Source organism: Mustela nigripes, chromosome 2, assembly GCF_022355385.1.
Source record: "Mustela nigripes isolate SB6536 chromosome 2, MUSNIG.SB6536, whole genome shotgun sequence".
In the NCBI taxonomy this organism is placed as follows: domain Eukaryota; kingdom Metazoa; phylum Chordata; class Mammalia; order Carnivora; family Mustelidae; genus Mustela; species Mustela nigripes.
The window spans coordinates 25,244,082-25,263,530 of NC_081558.1; the positions used below are offsets into that span (position 1 = coordinate 25,244,082).

Genomic DNA, 19,449 nt, shown 5'->3' on the forward strand with positions numbered 1-19,449 from the left:
ACATGCCAGTACACTGGTGGGGATGTAGGCTCCAGGATCAAAGTCACTACAACCATGGTAGTCAGAGGTGGAGGGAACGTCCAAAGACGCACCAAAGAAGGACAAGGAGGATGGAAAGGAAGGAGGAGAAAGAAGGGAATGAGGAATGAGCTCATTCGGGGGAAAAAAAAAATTGGACTTACATTTATATGAATACCTAGACGAATCTTAGAATTAATAACATGTTAAAATGGTGAGTCGTTATGACAAAGATGAGACTATAGGCCTTATCGAGCCACCCTCGCACCCTGCTACTGAGAATTGGCAACCAATAGCTTAAAAGTGTTTAGTCTTTTCAACTACAGACTACCATTTGGGGGTGCCTGGGTGGCTCAGTCAGTTAAGTGTCTGACTCTTGGTTTTGCCCCAGGTCATGATTTCAGGGTTTTGGGGTCTCTGCTTTGGGCTCCATGCTGGATGTGGAGCCTGCTTAAGATTCTCATTCTCTCCCTTCCCCCTGCCCTCTAAAAACATAAATAAAATTTTACAAAGATTACTTTTTGGAGGAAATAAAACTAACCATTTTTTAAAAAATATTTATTTATTTATTTTTAGAAAGAGAGCCAGGGGGATGGGCAGAGGGAGAGGGAGAATCTCAAGAAGACTCCCACATTGAACACAGATCCCAATGTGGGGCTCGACCCCACCACCCTGAGATCATGACCTGAGCCAAAATCAAGAGTCGGGCCTTGACCAACTGAGCCATACAGCTGCCCCCAAACTATTAGCTGAAGAAAAAGTGGCCTGAATTTCCAGTAAGAATTTTATTTTATTTTATTTTTATTTTATTTTATTTTTTTAAGATTTTATTTATTTATTTGACAGAGAGAGATCACAAGTAGACAGAAAGTCAAGCAGAGAGAGAGGGGGAAGCAAGCTCCCTGCTGAGCAGAGAGCCTGATGTGGGACTCGATCCCAGGACACTGAGATCATGACCTGAGCTGAAGGCAGTGGATTAACCCACTGAGCCACCCAGGCGCCCCTCCAGTAAGAATTTTAAAGTGGAATTTGACTTCTCCTATTTGGCCTCAAGATCCTCCTATCCTAGCAGTGAAATTCAATGCTTTTTTCCTGTCATAATTATGCCTTTACAAACAGTACAGATTCAAGATACAGTGGTTGAACATGAATAAATGAATAAGTGTAGGACTAGAGAATGTCTGAAAAAATAGGTCTCAGAAATAGTTCTGCAAAAGTTTTGATAGATCAAATCAAAGCATTTATTTCAACCTGCATCCCATTTTAGAGTTTGTATTTGGGCACAACAAGCAAAAATTCTAGAAAGAACTTTCCAGGAAGATAGCTGAGATTTGACATTGGGGCACATACTGTACACAGAGAAGATGACATTTTAATGTAATTTATTTGAAATGCTTCCAGAAAAGTTTAAGGCCATTATACAAAAACATTCATTTCATCAAAACATTCACTTTCTTCCTCTAGACCAGCGCTTGACAGACTTCTTGTCTCAACACGTTGACCAAAGTGGCCAATGGCTCTTGTAGACAATGATCCAGTCTTTCCCCTCCATCAGATATCGGTTCTCAGCTTATGTTTGCTTCTAGCAGTTCACTCACTTGCTAAATCAATAACAGTTTGAGAAACAAAGCAATTTTAAATAAACTCATAATAGAAAAAAAAATTCACCATGTTTAAAATCTATAAATACAGAAATATGTTTTTACAGGGTAAAATTGACCACATTTTTTCATTTTTGAAAAATAAGTAATATTACCTTGTTTTTATATTGATACATCTTGTCACACAGCTTCTTCGAATGCACATGTTAGATGTACTATTATAATAAAATGATAACATAGCATTTACTGCTTTCTGTAAACTCGAAAGACACAGAAGATTTAAAAAAAAAGTTTTTTGGCAATAATTTAGACTCATGACTACTAGTGCTGGTGTGGGAATAATTTTGCACAGGTCATCCTTAATATTTACACTCACAGGGAGCTTTTCTGTGTATTCAGTTAACTTCTTTTTAAAGGTCGGCCGTCCACCCTGCACTGTAAATCAAGGCTAGACAAAGAGATTACTAGTTTGGCTAACTGATCCTAATTAATAATCGAGTTAATTAAAATTGGCCTATGGAGAATGTGATTACAACTCTGATCACAGCACAGAGCCGGAGGTGGCAAAGCGGTGACCTAAAAGAAGAGCAGGAAAACCCAAGGCTCTGGCCTTTCCTGGAAGGGCACCGACCTTGTTTTCTCGTAATGCTTCCTGCCTAAGGTCAAGATGAAGCACTTCTTTTAAACTCTTCTTCCACATGTTTCTGTAAACAGAGTCACTGACTCACCTGCGGTCTCTTCCTCAATGCTCCAAAATAGGAGTAGGCCTTGGCACATGAAACAAAATGATGGTGGGCCTCCTTATTATTCTGCCAGGTGTTCCTTCCCAGGCCTGTTGAGTTCTACTCTGGTTTATGCCAGAAATGGCTCTCTAAGGCAAGCCAGCAACTAGGACAGACACCCCCTGGTGCAACTGCCTTTCAGTTCAAGATTCAGAGCTGGTGGCTGCCTTTGTGCTGGTCCTTTTAAGGTCAGACACTACCGCATGTCCTAATAGATTATTGCATCAAATTTGCACTAGGTGACACTGCAAGGTCAACACAGTGCTTCTTCCTTTGCACCATTAAGTGTCCAGCATCCCCAGGGGATGTTTTCATGCTTTCTGGTTGGATAACATTGAACCAAGCTCATTGCAAGGATCGATCTTTTCCCATTTTCCTGTACATACCATCATTGACACACAAGTGACTTCCTCGTGCCCTGTTTGCCAGGCCCCGTAAATTCCATGCCTTCAGCTATCATGTCAAAGAGCCAGGAAAGCACTAGAGAAGCAATCTACACGAAACAGTAGTTTAGAGATTCTTTTCTATTTTTTAAAATCCAGCAGGACAAGTGAAAGTAACTTGTTCAAGTACCTCTCCATCCATCCAGACACTTGTGAAATGCAACACAGGGTAAGAGCTGCCACAGACCCCAGCTTACAGACAGACTGGCAGTTACAGTACTAGGGACAAAGATACAGATACAAGAGACGAGGGGCAACATGGTCACCAAAGTATTAAAAAGTGCTTCTCCAAACCGTTCCATGTGTGGAATGCAAATACTGTACAGGTAAGACACAGGGCTGCTTCCAGGAAGTACACGTGCCTCTGTCAGACGTTGCTTTCGATGTGCCTGCTGTTCCCACCAGAGGAGTCCGTCTGTTCCATGCGCTCACAGTCGAGGCTGACCTCGCTCGTGTCCATACTACAGTCTGACTCACTGTCCGATTGGTCCATCTGCTCAAGTTTTGTGTCTCCCTGGGGCTCTTGGCTCCCGGGGGCGGGGTTTAGGAACGGTCCCTCAGAGTCCAGCGCCCCAGCCTGCCCGGCAGCACACAGAACGGTTTCTTTGGCCTGACGAATGCAGTTGAGCCACTGCTGCTTGTTGAAGGTGTCGTTGGCTTGTAGTGAGTGGGTCTGACTTTGGGAACCGTTTTTGAAACTTACTCTGAAGAAGTTTTTAACTAGAAATGAAAAATACATATAAAAAAGGTCAACGGACAGGTATTTCACCTAGGCCAGAGGTAACCTATAGAGTGATATGAAACCCATGTACCTAGGGCAGACATCATTAATTGATTACAAAATGTGTCCCACTGGTCCGGGACATGGCGCAGCTCTACTCTGCAGCCATCAAGCACCTGGATCTGACATCAGGGTAGCTCTCGGTTGCCCTGAGGCCAGCAAATTAAAATCTCCCGCGATCTGGTTAAAAACATAGACGCCCGGACTCTACCGTTAAGTGACTCAGATTCAATAGGTCTAATGTGGGCCTGATAATCTGGACTTTCAACCACGGCCCCAAGTTAGAGCCTTCTCACGTTTGAGAAGCTCTGTGTAATAGCAAACCATGCCCCTGACCCTCCAAGAGATAATAGTACTTGTATATATAGTACCTAAAAGACTGAGAAGATATGCAAAGACTCAGAGCCGTTATAAATTCAGCTTCACTTTAAAATAAAAATACATTTTCAAACAACACAAATAAAAATTAAAAAAAAATTTTTCATTATCTCCACAGGAGCTACGTGTATTTAAAAAAATGGTAGCCCCCCATTCGGGAGACATTTTGTTTAGTTTAACGGACACAGAACAGGCTCTGTGCAACACTTGGCTCACAGAAGCATGTGTGTTCATCAGTTCCCTTGCACTAACCCTGGAGCCAACGGTTTGGGAACCACCACTTTGGATAAATTCAGGTTCCACTTTTTGCTCCTGGGCAAGTACCTTAACTACTGTGTGTCTCAGTGTCTCAGTGTCCTTACTTGTAAAACGGGAGAAACGAAGAGGACCTATCTTATAAGGTTATTATGAGGGCTAAAGTTAGTGGTAATGCATGTGCTTCTATACCACCTGACACATAGCCCGTACTCAGGGAATAGAAGCTGCCACCAAGACCACCATGGCGGAGGGACTGATGAGCAGGTCAGGGGCAGTACATGCTAATTACGTTGACAATACGATGCCCCTATAAACCCAAGAGGCTCAAATGTCACTTTCTCAAGGAAGACTTTTCGGATCATTTCCTCTAAAGCAAACCCCCAACTGTTATCCCTACCTGCTCCATACAGGGTTTTAGTTCTCTTATCACTACCTGAATATTTATTCATCCTTTATCTCCTCTATCACAGTGTAAGCTCCATAGGGGCAAGGAATTTGACCGTTCAGTTTACCAGTGTATACTAGTGCCTTGAATGACACATGCAAGATACTCAGAAAACACTGCCATTGTAGCTCCTCTTGGTTAATTTCTTTAAGTCTCAAGTTAGAGAAACCCATTAGAGTAATTACACATGAATCCTCAACCCAGGTGACCATTCTTAATCCTTTTTAGGGATGATTCTCCTGGCTCAACAAGAGTCACCAGTAAGCAACTGGTATTGACATAGGGGCTGTCTGGTATTAAGCATGCTTGCATCCCATGGAAGGAGACAGGGAGAGGGAATGCAAGGAGCACCTGTTATGTGCAGATGGGTTCACTTGCAGCATCTTAATCCTTATAACAACCTTATAAAGTAGGTACGAATATATGCCCATTTTACAGATGACACACTGAGGCTTGCAGAAGTGGCACAAGGTTACACAAGCAGTGAGTAATAAGACAGCACTGGAATGTAGTGTGACTCCAAGGCCACAGCTAATTCTCTCTCCACCAGCCAGACACTCCCTCTGAAGCACCACAACCAAAGACATTCAACATGTCAAAACCGACAGCCATCCGTACTTCTCTCATTGTTGCTAAATGCCCCACGCAGGGAGCCGCCCAGCCTCACTTCTCCATCCTGCAGGTCTTCCAAGAGAAGGTCCTTTACAGGGATCGGCTGCCGGTACAACTGGTAGCAGAGCTGTTCATTGTGGGTGACAGCTCGAGTGATCACAAGCACTTCTTGGAACAGGAAAACGTGCAGTTTCTAGAAGAAAAGAATCCACAGGATTTCCCTAAGCAACAGTCTATTGAGTGCATTAGGGGACTTCTGTGGGTAAGAGGAGCCCCGGTACCAGCTTCACATTGTATTATCAACTTTCAGGCTCAGGTCTACCTCCAGAACAGAAGTCGGGCATCTTGGAGGTATTTCCAGATGCATCTAGTGCCTTTCCTGTAGGAGCGCCTCCCTGCGGCCCCCACAGAGAAGGCTTTCTGCCTACAGACATCTGCGGCCGGGACTGCCAGCTGAAGGGACACCATGCATAGTGCGTATTCGCAGCGCAGAATATATGTAGACACACAGAGCCTCCAGCCTCCATAAGAAAAAAAAAGTGAGAAGGGGGGACAGAATAAAGGGAATAGTGAAGGAAAAAGAAGTGAGTACCTCCTCCCGGGCTTTGGCTTTTAACACCCAATATAACCTTAAGAGATCATAATGAACTATAGTCTATGAAGGATACAAATTGGGGGGGTGCCTGGGTGGCTCAGTGGGTTAAAGCCTCTGCCTTCGGCTCAGGTCATGATCTCAGGGTCCTGGGATTGAGCCCCGCATCGGGCTCTCTGCTCAGTGGGGAGCCTGCTTCCCCCTCTCTCTCTGTATACCTCTCGGCCTACTTGTGATCACTGTCTGTCAAATAAGTAAATAAATAAAATCTTCTTTAAAAAAAAAAAAAAGATACAAATGGTATTTCAAAGCCTAATATTAATCTTTGTTTCCCAAACCCATAAAAACACTTGTTCCTTAAGCCACAGAACTGAATATCAGCTCCATCCAGGCACTCCAACTCTGAACACTGCCCATTCCCGAGGGAACCAGAGTGTGCTGTCAGAGCCACAAAGAAAGATGATCAAAGAACTGGTCCTTCTCAGTTATGTTCCTCGGAACCTCAGTTCTCTGAAGAGGCTGTGCTTAAAAGGCTGATGACTGATGTGTGTGTTGTGGGCGAAAAGAAATCTCCAAAATAAGGCTTGTCTCAAACCACATCATAAAAGCAATTTCGCTGGGTGGAGCCCGTGTAAATTGGCCCCATCCCGTTCCTAGTGCTAGACTCTTCTCACCGTTTGGAAATGTGGACGGACGGAAATGAAAAGGTCTACAACTTTTGCAGCTGGTTCTTTTTCTGGTGGAGATATTTGGGGATGTGAACCCAGGGGTCTCAAAGAGGTGGAAACTCACATCAGAATCTTGATTTGGGGCAGGGGAAGCACATTCAGCATTATCAGACAATTTTACTTTTGGGAGAAAAGAAACTGGTGGACCCCACCCCCCCGACACACACTCTGACACATACAGACAGACACAGACACATGTACCTATAGAAATTAAAGCTCAAGCAAATGTTGGATGGTGAAAATAAAACTGATAATTTTGTACTGCATGGGAGGAGACTGAAGAGTGAGGGTTTATCAAAAGTGCATTTAAACAGATTAAAGCAAAAATAACCAAGTTAAGGGCTTTTTTCTTTCTTTTTTTTTTTGGAGGGGGGATATAGAAAGAATGTTAAGCCTTTTTTGGGGGATGGGTAGGGGAGGGATTGGATATTGTTGTATATATTAAACATTAGGTTTTTAAAATACTGTTTCTACTGTAATCAACCCTCTAGCCAAGGTAGGTAATTTGAACTCAGATTGTCTAGGAAACCTTTTAAAAACATCCCTTATTTATGAATGTTAACTGAGAATTTCCCTTCTTAGTCTCAGCTCCTTTTAGCCATCAAACTAATGAGCTCTTCTTCTGGCACAGGATTGTTCACAAAGACTTCTATCATTCTACTGAGAAAAACAATAAAACATACTTCCTATCCCAACTGCTATCTTTGTTTTTCAAAAGTCTGTCTGCTGAAAAATGAACTACAGTTCATCTCTAATTCCCGAGGCACATCTAACCAGGGAGTATCAGTCCTTGACTGAGGGACAGAAAGAGAACAGGCCTCATCCCATCCAGTGATGTATCTTCCCAACCATTTCCAACAGGGCTTCTGAGAAAGAATGTTCAAGAAGCCAGAGTTTCAGACATTAGAAGCCAGAGTATCAGACATTAGAAGTCCACTAGAGTTTTCTGAAAATCAGCAAGAAGCAGAATGCTGCTTTCTAGCAACCAATAACTTTGTAGTCAAACTGAAACACTTCTTCAAGCAGTGGTCATGATCAGTCTCCGTATCTCTGCTGGACCACCGGCTAGCTGGATCCCCAGCAACTTTCATAATGGGCACTATGACAGGCACTCAGTGATTTCAAGTAACATTTCCAAGCCTGCTCACAAATGCCACTCCAAAGTCCAGGTCAAATCATCAAAGCTTTATCAAGAACTATTCAATCTAGTTTTGTCTTTCATTCTAAGAGTTGACTAGATACTGAAGATGAAATATGATAAAAGAAGAGATTCTCTTTTTCAATGGCTTTCCCAAGATTGAATTTAAATATTTGTTATATATAATAAAATCTATACATTATATAAATATACATTTCTATGTATAATATGTTTAAATTATAAAATATCATAGACATATTAGTATTAATTTCTACTGGCTACACATAAAAAGAACCTGGTGAATTAAATGAATTTTGAGCTCTCATAAAATTTCAAATCCATCCTTTCTTTATACAAACATTTACTCATTCATTCACCTAACATTACTGAGTGCTTAGTACATGCCAGGTCCCCATAATAGGTGCTGGGGATTAATAAGACATGGTTTCTATCCTAAAATCATACCTAATGGAAGATATTGACAAACATATGGTGGATAATTACAGCCCACTGTAGTAAGTGTCCCAGGGAGATCCATCCAAGTTGCTATGATAGGAGAGGAGGAACAAGTTCAAAATCTACTCAGGAATAAAAGCCAGGAAGTTGGGCAGAGTTAGCTATACAGCTAGTTTTAAAACAAAAACTGGTTTTAAAATGGCAGTCTGTGGATGGGTACCAATCCATTAAAAAAAAAAAAAAAAGCAAAGAATTTCTCATAAAGCTGAGTTTCAACTTAAGAGCTGTTTTTCTGAGATTATATACTTTTTAACATCTTGTTAAAATCATCCCTTGTTTTCTGATATCAAAGCTGGAGGAGATGTTGTTAATCGTTTTGTATTTGTTATTGAAGGTCATGCTCAAACAAAATATAATTGGTAACCCTCTGTTGGTCCCGAAATTTCACTGGTTGTGAAATTATAAAATATATATATTATATATTTTGTGTAATATATATAAATATATATTAATTATAAGCTAGAAACACATAACATGTTATTTATATATGAATTATAATATATAAATATATACATATTTATATATATTTATAAAAATATATAAATATATACACACGCACAATGTATATAATTATATATATCCATATACATATGGGATCCTAAGATACAAAAGACACTGGAAAGCAATTTTTGTCTGAAGAATGTGACCTTGGGTAGGGAAGGCAGAGTAACAGGAGGCTGGGCATTAAATGGATTAAGTGCATGGGGAGGCATAGGACCAGACCCCTGAAGGAGAGTAGCCACTCACCACCCCTCGATTGTTCTTCAGTTCTCCGTGACAACACAGCACTCTTGAGTTGTCGATTAGAGAGTCTTTCTGGCCTTCTTCCAAGTAAAGAAGCCGCTCTTTATAATAGCGGCACTCAGATTCCCCAGTCTTGGTGTTGATTTCTGCCACAATTCCCTGAATGATGTTTATCTATGGAAACAAAGAAGAAAGTATGGGGAAAGTAAGCAAAAACGGCTACACCAATAAGTCCCAGGGGCTCAGCCAAGAAGGTCACCCAGACAGACCATCTAACTCTCAGATTCCGTTATCTAACCTGCTGCCTTGGGAAAAGGCAAAAATAAACATGTGCTTTGAATATACTGTGTCCATCTATCCATCTATACATGTACACACAAATATACACACACACATATGTATATACACATGCAGGTATTTGTATTATATAGAAAACTTATGTTGATGCATGATTTTATCCAAGAGGAAGAGATAGAAAGTATAGCTTCTGATGTGGAGGACTCCTAACTACTGAGTTCTATGTTGCACCTTTCTTCAAACATGCTTACAATGTGGAAGATAAAGGCATATAAAAACCATAGCCAAGGAGAGAACACAAAGCAGAATGCAGTAGTCCCCAGAAGGGATCATCTTTGTGGGTTTGAACTCAGTTTCAAGGTTTCTCTACAGGTACTCACTCTAACCTCAAACAAGATGTGCAAATTGGGTGTAAAGAAATGGTTTGGGTAGCTTTTTAGTGATAAAACATAAATGATTTTAAAAAGATAGAGAACTAGAAATGGAAAGAAAAGACACTAGCTTTAATGATGGGAACTATTTATCTACATACATACACTCACACCCATGCCTGTAGCTCATGTGGAAACAGTAGGGGTGGAGGGATTTCAGACCAAGGGTAGATATAGCGTTGTTACTGCAAAATGAAACAAAACAACGCGATAAGAGCACAGCACTCAGACACAATCAGTGGGCATTTATTCTGATGTGTTATTCTATCACATAGATGATATATCTAAATGATGTAACATACTAAAAAACAAAGGAACAAGAAATTAGTTGAGTAAAAACTCAAGGACACCAACCAAAGGCAAAATGATGACCTCATCAGCAGGGTCCCCTGTCCTCCAACAGTGAAAAGACCAGCTTTTCCTTTCTTCCCATCTTTCTTGTGGTAGCATTATTATTGTTTTTTAAAGATTTTATTTATTTGATACAGAGAGATCACAAGTAGGCAGAGAGGCAGGCAGAGAGAGAGGGGAGGAAGCAGGCTCCCTGCCGAGCAGAGAGCCAATGTGGGACTCAATCCCAGGACCCTGAGATCATGACCTGAGCCGAAGGCAGAGGCTTAACCCACTGAGCCACCCAGGCGCCCCGTGGTAGCATTATTTTTTTAGTTTTTATTTAAATTCCAGTTAGTGAACATAGAGTGTAAGAGTTTCAGGTGTACAAATGATTCAATACTTCCATACAACTCCCAGTGCCCATCACAACAGGTGCCCTCCTTAATCCCCATCCCCTAGTTCACTCCTCCCCCCACCTCCCCTCTGGTAACCATCAGTTTGTTCTTATAGTATAGAGTCCGTTTCTTGGTTTGCCTCTCTCTCTCTCATCCTCCCTCTTCCCCCCACCTTTTCTTGTTTGTTTTGTTTCTTAGATTTCACATATGAATGAAATCATATGGTATTTATCTTTCTCTGACTGGTTTACCTAGCATAATACTCTCTAGCTCCATCCATGTCCTTGTGAATGGCAAAATTTCATTCTTTATGGCTGAGTAATATTCCATTACACACACATGTTCTTTATCCATTCATCAGTCGAAGGAGATTTGGGCTGTTTCCATAATTTGGCTATTGTAGATATTGCTCCTGTAAACACTGGGGTGCATGTATCCTTTCAAATTAGCATTTTTGTATTCTTTTGGTAAACACCTAGTAGCATAATTGTTGGATCATAGGGTAGTTCTATTTTTAATTTTTTGAGGACCCTCCATACTGTTTTCCACAGTGGCTGTACCAGTTTGCATTCCCACCAACAGTGCAAGAGGGTTCCTCTTTTTCCACATCCTCGCCAATACCTACTGTTTCTTGTGTTGTTGATTTTAGGCATTCTGACAGGAGTAGGATGAAATCTCATTGTTGTTTTGATTTGCATTTCCCTGATGATCAGTGATGTTGAGCATCTTTTCATGTGTCTGCTGGCCATCTGTATGTCCTCTTTGGAAAAATGTCTATTCATGTCTTCTGCCCATTTTTAAATTGGATTATTCATTTTCTGGACATTGAATTTTATAAATTCTTCATTTATTTTTGATACTAACCCTTTTTCAGATATGCAATTTGCAACTACCTTCTCCCATTCTGTAGGTTGTCTTTCAGTTTTGTTGATTGCTTCCCTAACTCTACAGAAGCTTTTTATTTTGATGAAGTCCCAATAATTATTTTTTGCTTCTGCTTCCCTGGCCTCAGAAGACATATCTAGAAAGAAGTTGCTACAGCCATTGTCAAAGAGGTGACTGGCTGTGTTCTTCTCAAGGATTTTGGTAATTTCCTATCTCACATTTAGGTCTTTCATCCATTTTCAATTTATTTTTGTGTATTGTATAAGAAAGTGATCCAGTGTTATTCTTTGGTATGTTGCTGTCCAGTTTCCCCAACACCATTTGTTGAAGAGACTGTCTTTTTTCCATTGGACATTCTGTCCTGATTTGTTGAAGGTTTATTGACCACAGAGTTGTGGGTTTATTTCTGTAGTCTTGATCCCTACAGCTCCATAGTATAACTTGAAGTCTGGACTGTGATGCCTCCAGCTTTGCTTTTCTTTTTCAAGTTTGCTTTGGCTACTTGGGGGTCTTCTGTGGTTGCATACAAGTTTTGGGATTATTTGTTCTAGCTCTGTGGAAAATGATGTTGGTATTTTGATAGGAATTGCATTAAATGTATAGACTGCTTTGGTAGTATAGACATTTTAATAATATTTATTCTTTCAATCCATTTCTTTGTGTCCTCTTCAATTTTTTCTTTAGTGTTTCATAATTTTCAGAATATGGGTCTTTTACCTCTTTGGTTAGATTTCTTCCTAGGTTTCTCATTGTTTTTGGTGCAATTGTAAATGGGATTGATGGGTTATTTCTCTTTCTGCTTCATTGTTGGTGTATAGAAATGCAACCAATTTCTATAAGTTGATTTTGTATCCCAAGAATTTACTGAATTCACCTATCAGTTCTGGCAATTTTTGGTGGAGTCTTTTGGGTTTTCTATGTAGAGTATTAGGTCATCTGCAAATAGTGAAAGTTTGAGTTCTTCCTTGTTGATCTGAAAGCCTTTTATTTCTTTTTGTTGTCTGCTATGGCTAGGACTTCCAGTACTCTGTTAATTAACAACGGACATCCCTGTCTTGTTCCTGACAGTAGAGGAAACACTCTGTTTCTCCCCACTGAGAATAACATTCACTGTGTGTTTTTCATATATGGCCTTTATGATTTTGAGGTATGCTCCCTCTAAACCTACTTTGATGAGGGTTTTATCATGAATGGATATTGTATTTTGTTAAATGCTTTCTCTGCATCTATTGAAATAATCATATGGTTCTTATCCTTTTTATTAAGGTGGTGCATCACCTTGATTGATTTGTGAATACGGAACCACCCTTGCAGCTCGGGACTCGTGGTGGTATTGGCAGGAAAGAACTTAACCGATGAGTAAGGGTAATAAGGCCTCTTCTTGGTTACATTTACTTAATGGAAAAACAAACCAATCTCTGAAAAGCAAAGTTTTAAAAGAAGCCTTTACTCAGTGAGAACTTACCAGATCTTGTAATGTGTTAAACTGGCAATGAATTCTAAGATTAAGTGATTATTTTTCACATTCTAGTGAAATGATACCTTCTGCCCAAAGCCAACTGGATAAAAACTTCTACCCAGTTAGAACTCTGGCATTTCCATGTAAGTCTGACAGAAGATCTTACAGCTCTGAGCCAAAGTCTGGTGACTGTTCCCTATGAACAGATGCATAATCTATATACTTTTATAGCTATTATGGGTTTCAAAGTTCATTTATTCTTTTCTCTATTTCCCAAATTTGGGCTGTAGCACTACTTGGATAATAAATACATCTTTTTAAAAAGCACAGGCTTTTTGTCCCATAAAATAATCTTTTTGGACTTTAATGTCAACATGACATTAAATATAAGTCCTATGAAATTAATCCAAGTTTTACTAACATAAACCAAATAATAAATAGAACACTTTGATATACAAACTTTCTCTTCGTTTTTTTCCCCCTCTTGGTTTTTTAGACAAGCCTAATTATTTGCCTCTTTCAAAAAAACAACAACAAAAAAAGAAACTTCACAAAACATATTAATGCTATGACTCATCCTTCAAGTTAATTCAATCAATGCTTATCCAGCGTCTGTTCAGTGTCAAACTAAATGATGTCACTGAAAGAAATGAGAGGTCCCTGCCCTCAAGAAGCTTTAAAATATATGGGAAGTGTCTGACAAATTCTTTTATGTCTACCTTAATCTTTTACCTTACTACATTTTTAATATATAGTGGAATCTATATTTTTTCCTTGCTTTTAGAGGTCTTAGCATTAATTGCTGTGGCTCTTCTTAGAGTTTACTCAGTTTACCTAGAATTAACTGGGTCTTGAGACAATTTTCTGAGTTTCCTACAAGTATCCAGGAGACCAGAAAAATGATGTACTATAGGCAAGAATATGTGTTCCCTTTCTAATTTAGCTCAGGGACCAAACAGCTGGCATATCACATGAAGATTAATAAACTCAAACCCCACAGTGGTTCTTTAGGCAGCTATGACTACTGTCTGATGCTACTTCTTTCTTTAGTGTTTGAAAAAATAGAGAGACTGAACAATAGGAACAATCAGCGTTATTCCACATTCTTTGTGGACATTGTAATAGCACTTCTGGGTCTGCTTTCATTTATTAAAAATATTGTTTTGTTGTTACATCTACCTCTACACTATAAGCATTTACTCTCTGTACTTTTTTTTTTAAGATTTATGTATTTGAGATAGAGAGTGTGTGTGTGTGCAAGTGTGTGCAAGTGGGGGGAAGGGCAAGGGAGAGAATCTCAAGCAGATTCCCCGCTGAGCACAGAGCCCGACCAGGGCTTGATCCCAAGACCCATGAGATTGTGGTCTGAGCCGAAATCAAGACTCAGATGTTCAATTGACTGAACCACCCAGGTGCCCCCGACATTGGTTCTTGAGAGGACTTTATTGTGCAGAATCACAGGGAGGAATAAAGGTGTACATAGCAGATTGGCAATAGCAAACAATCATGGCGGTTATGCATTTAAGTTCAATTTCAATTTATTGTTGCATCAGGCTTCAAACTGAAGGGAAAGGACCAGTAAAGCAAGACGATGACAAATATCTGATAACAGAGCAGGGGGTAAGCCCACACATGCCATAATCATCATCCTCAAAGTGGAATCTGGAAGCTCTGTCTGGTTCCTCATGCGGTAATGTCATCTATCCGTGGGCTTGTGACACAAACCGAGAATAGCAGCCAGCACGGCAGGAACAGCAGGACTGTTCTTCTCATTGATTCCAGTGATTTTTTTTTTTTAAGGAGTTAGAGAACAGTGGCAGGCAGAGGGAAGAGATGGTCTGCCAGATCACTTGTTGGCTGAAACAATCCTTAGAATTCAAAATGTTAAACAACTAGACCTCTGGAATATCTAAATATCTGAATTTCTATTTAAAAATGCTTTCTTTTAGGGAAATTTCTATCAACTCTCTAAAACACTGTTAAGAAATTCTAATAAAGATGTGGTAGTTAATGCACTGCAGTAAAAGCAAGACCTTTTTTTAAGATCTAATTATAGGACTGGACACTTGGTGTAGAAACAATTTACTTAGGTTCTCTGATTTTTTTCCCTTTTCATAAGTGGAAAACCTATTCAGGGAACATGTAACTCAAGCTACATCGGTATTATGGGTTTTACGTTTATCAAGCATTCACAATGTACCCAAGAGTATGGGGCTAAATATTTCTGCCCATCTAGGTTAATGCCCAGAGGATTTTGAAAAGAAGGGGGGAAAAAAACCCCAACATTGTTGTGCCTCTATTGTGTAAATGGGCACTTAGAGGACCTGCTTTGCAGACATTTTCAAACGCAGGTCTGCCACGCTTCACACACAAATCTGCCTGAATGAGTAGGTGCAGATTCAGCTTTCAAAAGTGATGTCCCATCTTATGCACTAGGGAAACCCGTACATCCTTTCACATGGCAAACAACCCCCTTCTTATCTGTTTCTAAATCCAAACTTCAGCTCACTGGGTGATTTTAGAAACAGAGCATTATTCTTTCATGCTGCATATTAAAAAGAGACATCTTAACAGTAAAATAAAACTCAAGAGTAGCCTCACGTGCTTCAAAAAAGTAATTATTTAGACTAGCTCGAGCTCCCTGTTGTTTTCATTCCTGCAGACCACACACTTGCTGGGATGAAATATGGAGAGGAAGCAACATTCTCACATGCTTCCCGGTAGTTAAAAACAGAGCCAATGAAGTGGGATGGGCCTCATCCCTGGTGCCTGTGTCCCTCATCTGTGCTGGACCGGGGACCTGGTCTGTGTGTGTTTGCATTCAATCAAGAGCATCTCTCCTTCATCTTTTCTATCCCTATCAGGCGGCACCTGGCCCAGCACTGCACTCGTGAGGCCTTTCCACGAAGTCTGGGGGTGGACAGCTTTCTGCAATTCCATATGCAAGAGGGGCTCAGAGAAGCAGCCAGGCCTTTAGCTCCATGGTATAGGGTCATAAAGAAGTGGAACAGGCCCAGGATTTGCAGTCCACGCTGACAGATTTGACGTCAGCCTCATCACGTGCTGGCTCTGGACCCAGGCAAGTTATTGAAGCCCTCCAAGCCTCATCTGGAATATGGTCCTAACAAGGAGAGTTATCTCACAAGTTGTTATAAGGATTAAATGAGATACATAACCTATAAAGTGATTACCTAAAGCTGATTTCCTAGGTACTCAAGAAATGTCAGCAGATGTTAGAATTATCATTGTTGTGATTACTACTAATTATTATTAAGCCCCTCTCTAGGAGGAGACAGGTAGTCTGCTCACAGGTTTCATGGATTCTGATTCTCAAGTCACCTGTGCATATACTCTTTCTGTTCCAGATGCAGTCAGGGAACAAGCCCCCTGAACTGGTCTCGAAGCCTCCATCCCCACGACTTCTCCCTCAGCGGTTTCCATGACTGCATGTCTGGACCACTACAGGAACCTCTCAACTTTCCTCCCTGGCCCTCGTCCTTTCCCCCTCAGTCCCCTGTCTTACAAACAAGGAGAGTAATGTATCCAAGGTTTCACAGCTTATCAGCAACGGAGCTGGGATTTGAACCCTGTATCCCAGTTACTTAGAGAACAACAAACAAAAGAACAAAGCACAACAAAGGAAAACCATCTCAAATTGATCTTTAAAACCCTCTCTATAGGGGCACCTGCATGGATCAGTCAATTGAGTGTCTGCCTTTGGCTCAGGTCATGATCCTAAGTCCCAGGATGGAACCCTGGATCAGGCTTCCTGCTCAGCAGAGAGTCTGCTTCTCCCTCTGCCTGTCCCTCTCAAGCATGCATGTTCACCTTCTCTCTTGAATTAAAAAAAAACAAAACCCTCTATAACCACATCTGAACCCCCATCCTCTGCCTTCTCTCCTGCTGCTTCCTCAGAATATCCTCAACCCTGGGCAGACTGACCCAGGGTATTCCCCAGGCATTTCCTGTCCTATCATTCCTCCATAGCTTTGTTCAAGCCACTGGCTCCTCCTGGCCTGCCATCGCTTCTGGTCTGTCCCACAGAGTACCCCAATCAGAGCCAAGCTCTCTGGACAGAACACTCCCTATTCACAATATTCTCATGAGACAGATCCATTTCTCCTGGTCTTCTATTGCTGTTGGAAAAAAATCTCTCTTCATACTTAATGAACATTTTCTGGTGAGCAGGAGGTTTGACTAGGTCGGTCCCTCACTGTATAGTCAGTGGCTGAGGAGAGCTGGTTCTGAAATGGGTGTTGACGTGACAAATGGGCTCACAGGCGCTAAGGTAAGAGGCAACTCCCACTTGCTAACTAAACAAAGATACTCAATTCAAAATCCCCAGAGACCTTAACCCTCACAGCCACTGTGAACAAACAGATTAGTTTATTATGAATTATAATTACAGATTACAGAGTCAGCTACACAGAATCAAGAACTTTGAGAAATCAAAGCGACCTTAGGGTGTATTTCACGTAAACACTGCATTTTATAGGTTGGGGGAGTGAGGTAGAGAGAGAAGGAGTGAACTGCAAAATTAAAACACGACTGACGGCAGCACCAAGCATGAAAGCCAAGACCCCTGGGTGCTGTATGCCCAGAAACCCATCATTCACCATGCACCCAACTTCCTAGACACAAGGGAGAAATCAAGGTAAAGACAGAAAGAAACAGGTGAACTTACAGCTTCTTCCAGGTGCTGCTGATCTGGATTATCATTTGGTGTGTGCCTCAAGATTTCTCGAAGAAGAAGAGGGTATTTCACTAGACGGCTCCTTGGAATATCGAGAAAATTCCAGAGATCCAGCTTGCGGCTAAAGGGGGATTCTAAGCATCGCTGTAGGAAATCCTGGACTCGGTGGTCTTGTTTTTTGTGGTCCAGCAGCGCTTTTGCGGCCACTTGATTGCTGCAATAGCTGTCGTAGGAGCTGAGACAAGGCAGCTAAGAAAGGAACATCAAAACACGGTTGGAGTGTGGAGCTAACTGTGCCCTGAAGCTACACGCAAGTATCACTTGTGCAGCCTGAAAAAAACCCTGCTGGTCTCCAGGCCTGGCCAAGGTTCCTTTATCTGCACGGCTGGACGAGACAGACAAGGGCAATCTTCAAAATCACAGGCAATGAACAGTTTTTAGGCTTTGACTTACTTGTGTGAAGTTACTTTCTTAGCTGTACATTTACTTTTTTTTTAAAAGATTTTATTATTTTTTTATTTGACAGACAGAGATCAAAAGTAGGCAGAGAGAGAGAGAGGAAGGAAAGCAGGCTCCCCGCTGAGCAGAGAGCCTGACTCGGGGCTCGATTCCAGGACCCTGGGATCATGACCTGAGCCAAAGGCAGGTGCTTAACTGACTGAGCCACCCAGGCGCCCCTACATTTACTTTCCTGATTGTTAAGACCCCATCATAATTTGTTTGTATTTCTGCCAATCTAGGTTGGAACAAAAGAACCAGAAAAAACACACATGCATACAGCTCGAAATTTTCCTGCACTCCCAAAGGTGTCCGGTGAGGGGAAAGCTTCCTATCTTTAAAAACAAACAGGACTTCTCTTAAAATTATTCATAAGAAATTCATCTGGAGGACTTAGGGGTATAAAAAGAAAGCAAGGAGTCAGACTTTGTGCCCCAGCCATCTGCGTGGCCTGGTGCGAGCATCTCTATGTTGTTAGCTGAAGGTGACCTGATTCCAAGGTGGGCCAACCGTAAAGAATGCCAAGAAGTGAGAGCAAAAGTATAATTAGTAAAAAATCAGATGCAGGAAGCATTTAGAAAAATCTTTTAAGTTGGATTCCTGTCTATACCTCATGGTTGACATCACAACACTGTGCAAAGAACATTTAAGCCTAAAGACTTTGGGATGCTTCAACTCCACTATCTTCCTTCCAGCAAAATACTAATTTCCCTGACATGTCCCATCAGTCACTTTGTGCAAACAGAGAGCTGACGTCCCCAGTAGAAGGCGGTTCATCTCCCTTTTCCACTCCTTCCTAAGTTCTGCATCCTCAATACATTGCATTGGGCCTGCCATCCACAGACATTCAAAGTTTATATTCCGAATGAACACATAAATGGATGTTTAAGGTGTCCAGATTAGGTAACACTTGATGGCCTGGGAACATGGCTTAGAAATAAATTGTGGCAGCATCTGAACAATGCGTCAAAGTATAAACATTCTAGTGCTTCTTTTCTACCTCTTATTGAAATTATTTTCTCAGCAACTGAAACCAAAAAAAAAAAAAAAAAAAAAAAAAGAAGGGGGCCGCCTGGGTGGCTCAGTGGGTTAAAGCCTCTGCCTTAGGCTCAGGTAGTGATCCCAGGGTGCTGGGATCGAGCCCCGAGTTGGGCTCTCTGCTCAATGGAGAGCCTGCTTTCTTTCTACTCTCTGTCTGCTTCTCTGCCTACTTGTGATCTCTCTCTCTCTCTGTCAAATAAATAAATAAAATCTTAAAAAAAAAAAAGATATCAAGGAAGTAATGTTTAAATTCACTGTCAAGCTTAACATTCTTTGGAAATGTCTACCTTCCTTATGTGTCATTAAAAAAACCCTTTTATTTGTGTTAAAAAGAGCTGCAGAAATTTTTTCCTCAACCTTACATTTGAAAGTAATGATAAT

At 41.0% G+C, this 19,449-nt stretch overlaps 1 protein-coding gene across 9 annotated transcripts in view; it reads right to left on the reverse strand.

The window, feature by feature from the left end:
- Positions 1-1,383: 1,383 nt before the first annotated feature.
- Positions 1,384-19,449, reverse strand: part of ARHGEF3 (Rho guanine nucleotide exchange factor 3) — a 315,621-nt gene continuing 297,555 nt past the window's right edge. For all 9 annotated transcript variants that reach the window (XM_059389998.1, XM_059390000.1, XM_059390003.1 and 6 more), the window contains 4 exons: positions 17,521-17,778; positions 9,040-9,210; positions 5,325-5,511; positions 1,384-3,564 (listed from right to left, as the gene is read on the reverse strand). In XM_059389998.1, coding sequence (XP_059245981.1) covers positions 3,212-3,564; positions 5,325-5,511; positions 9,040-9,210; positions 17,521-17,778 — 969 coding nt within the window. In that variant the 3' untranslated portion in view covers positions 1,384-3,211. The remainder of the gene's footprint in view (positions 3,565-5,324; positions 5,512-9,039; positions 9,211-17,520; positions 17,779-19,449) is intronic.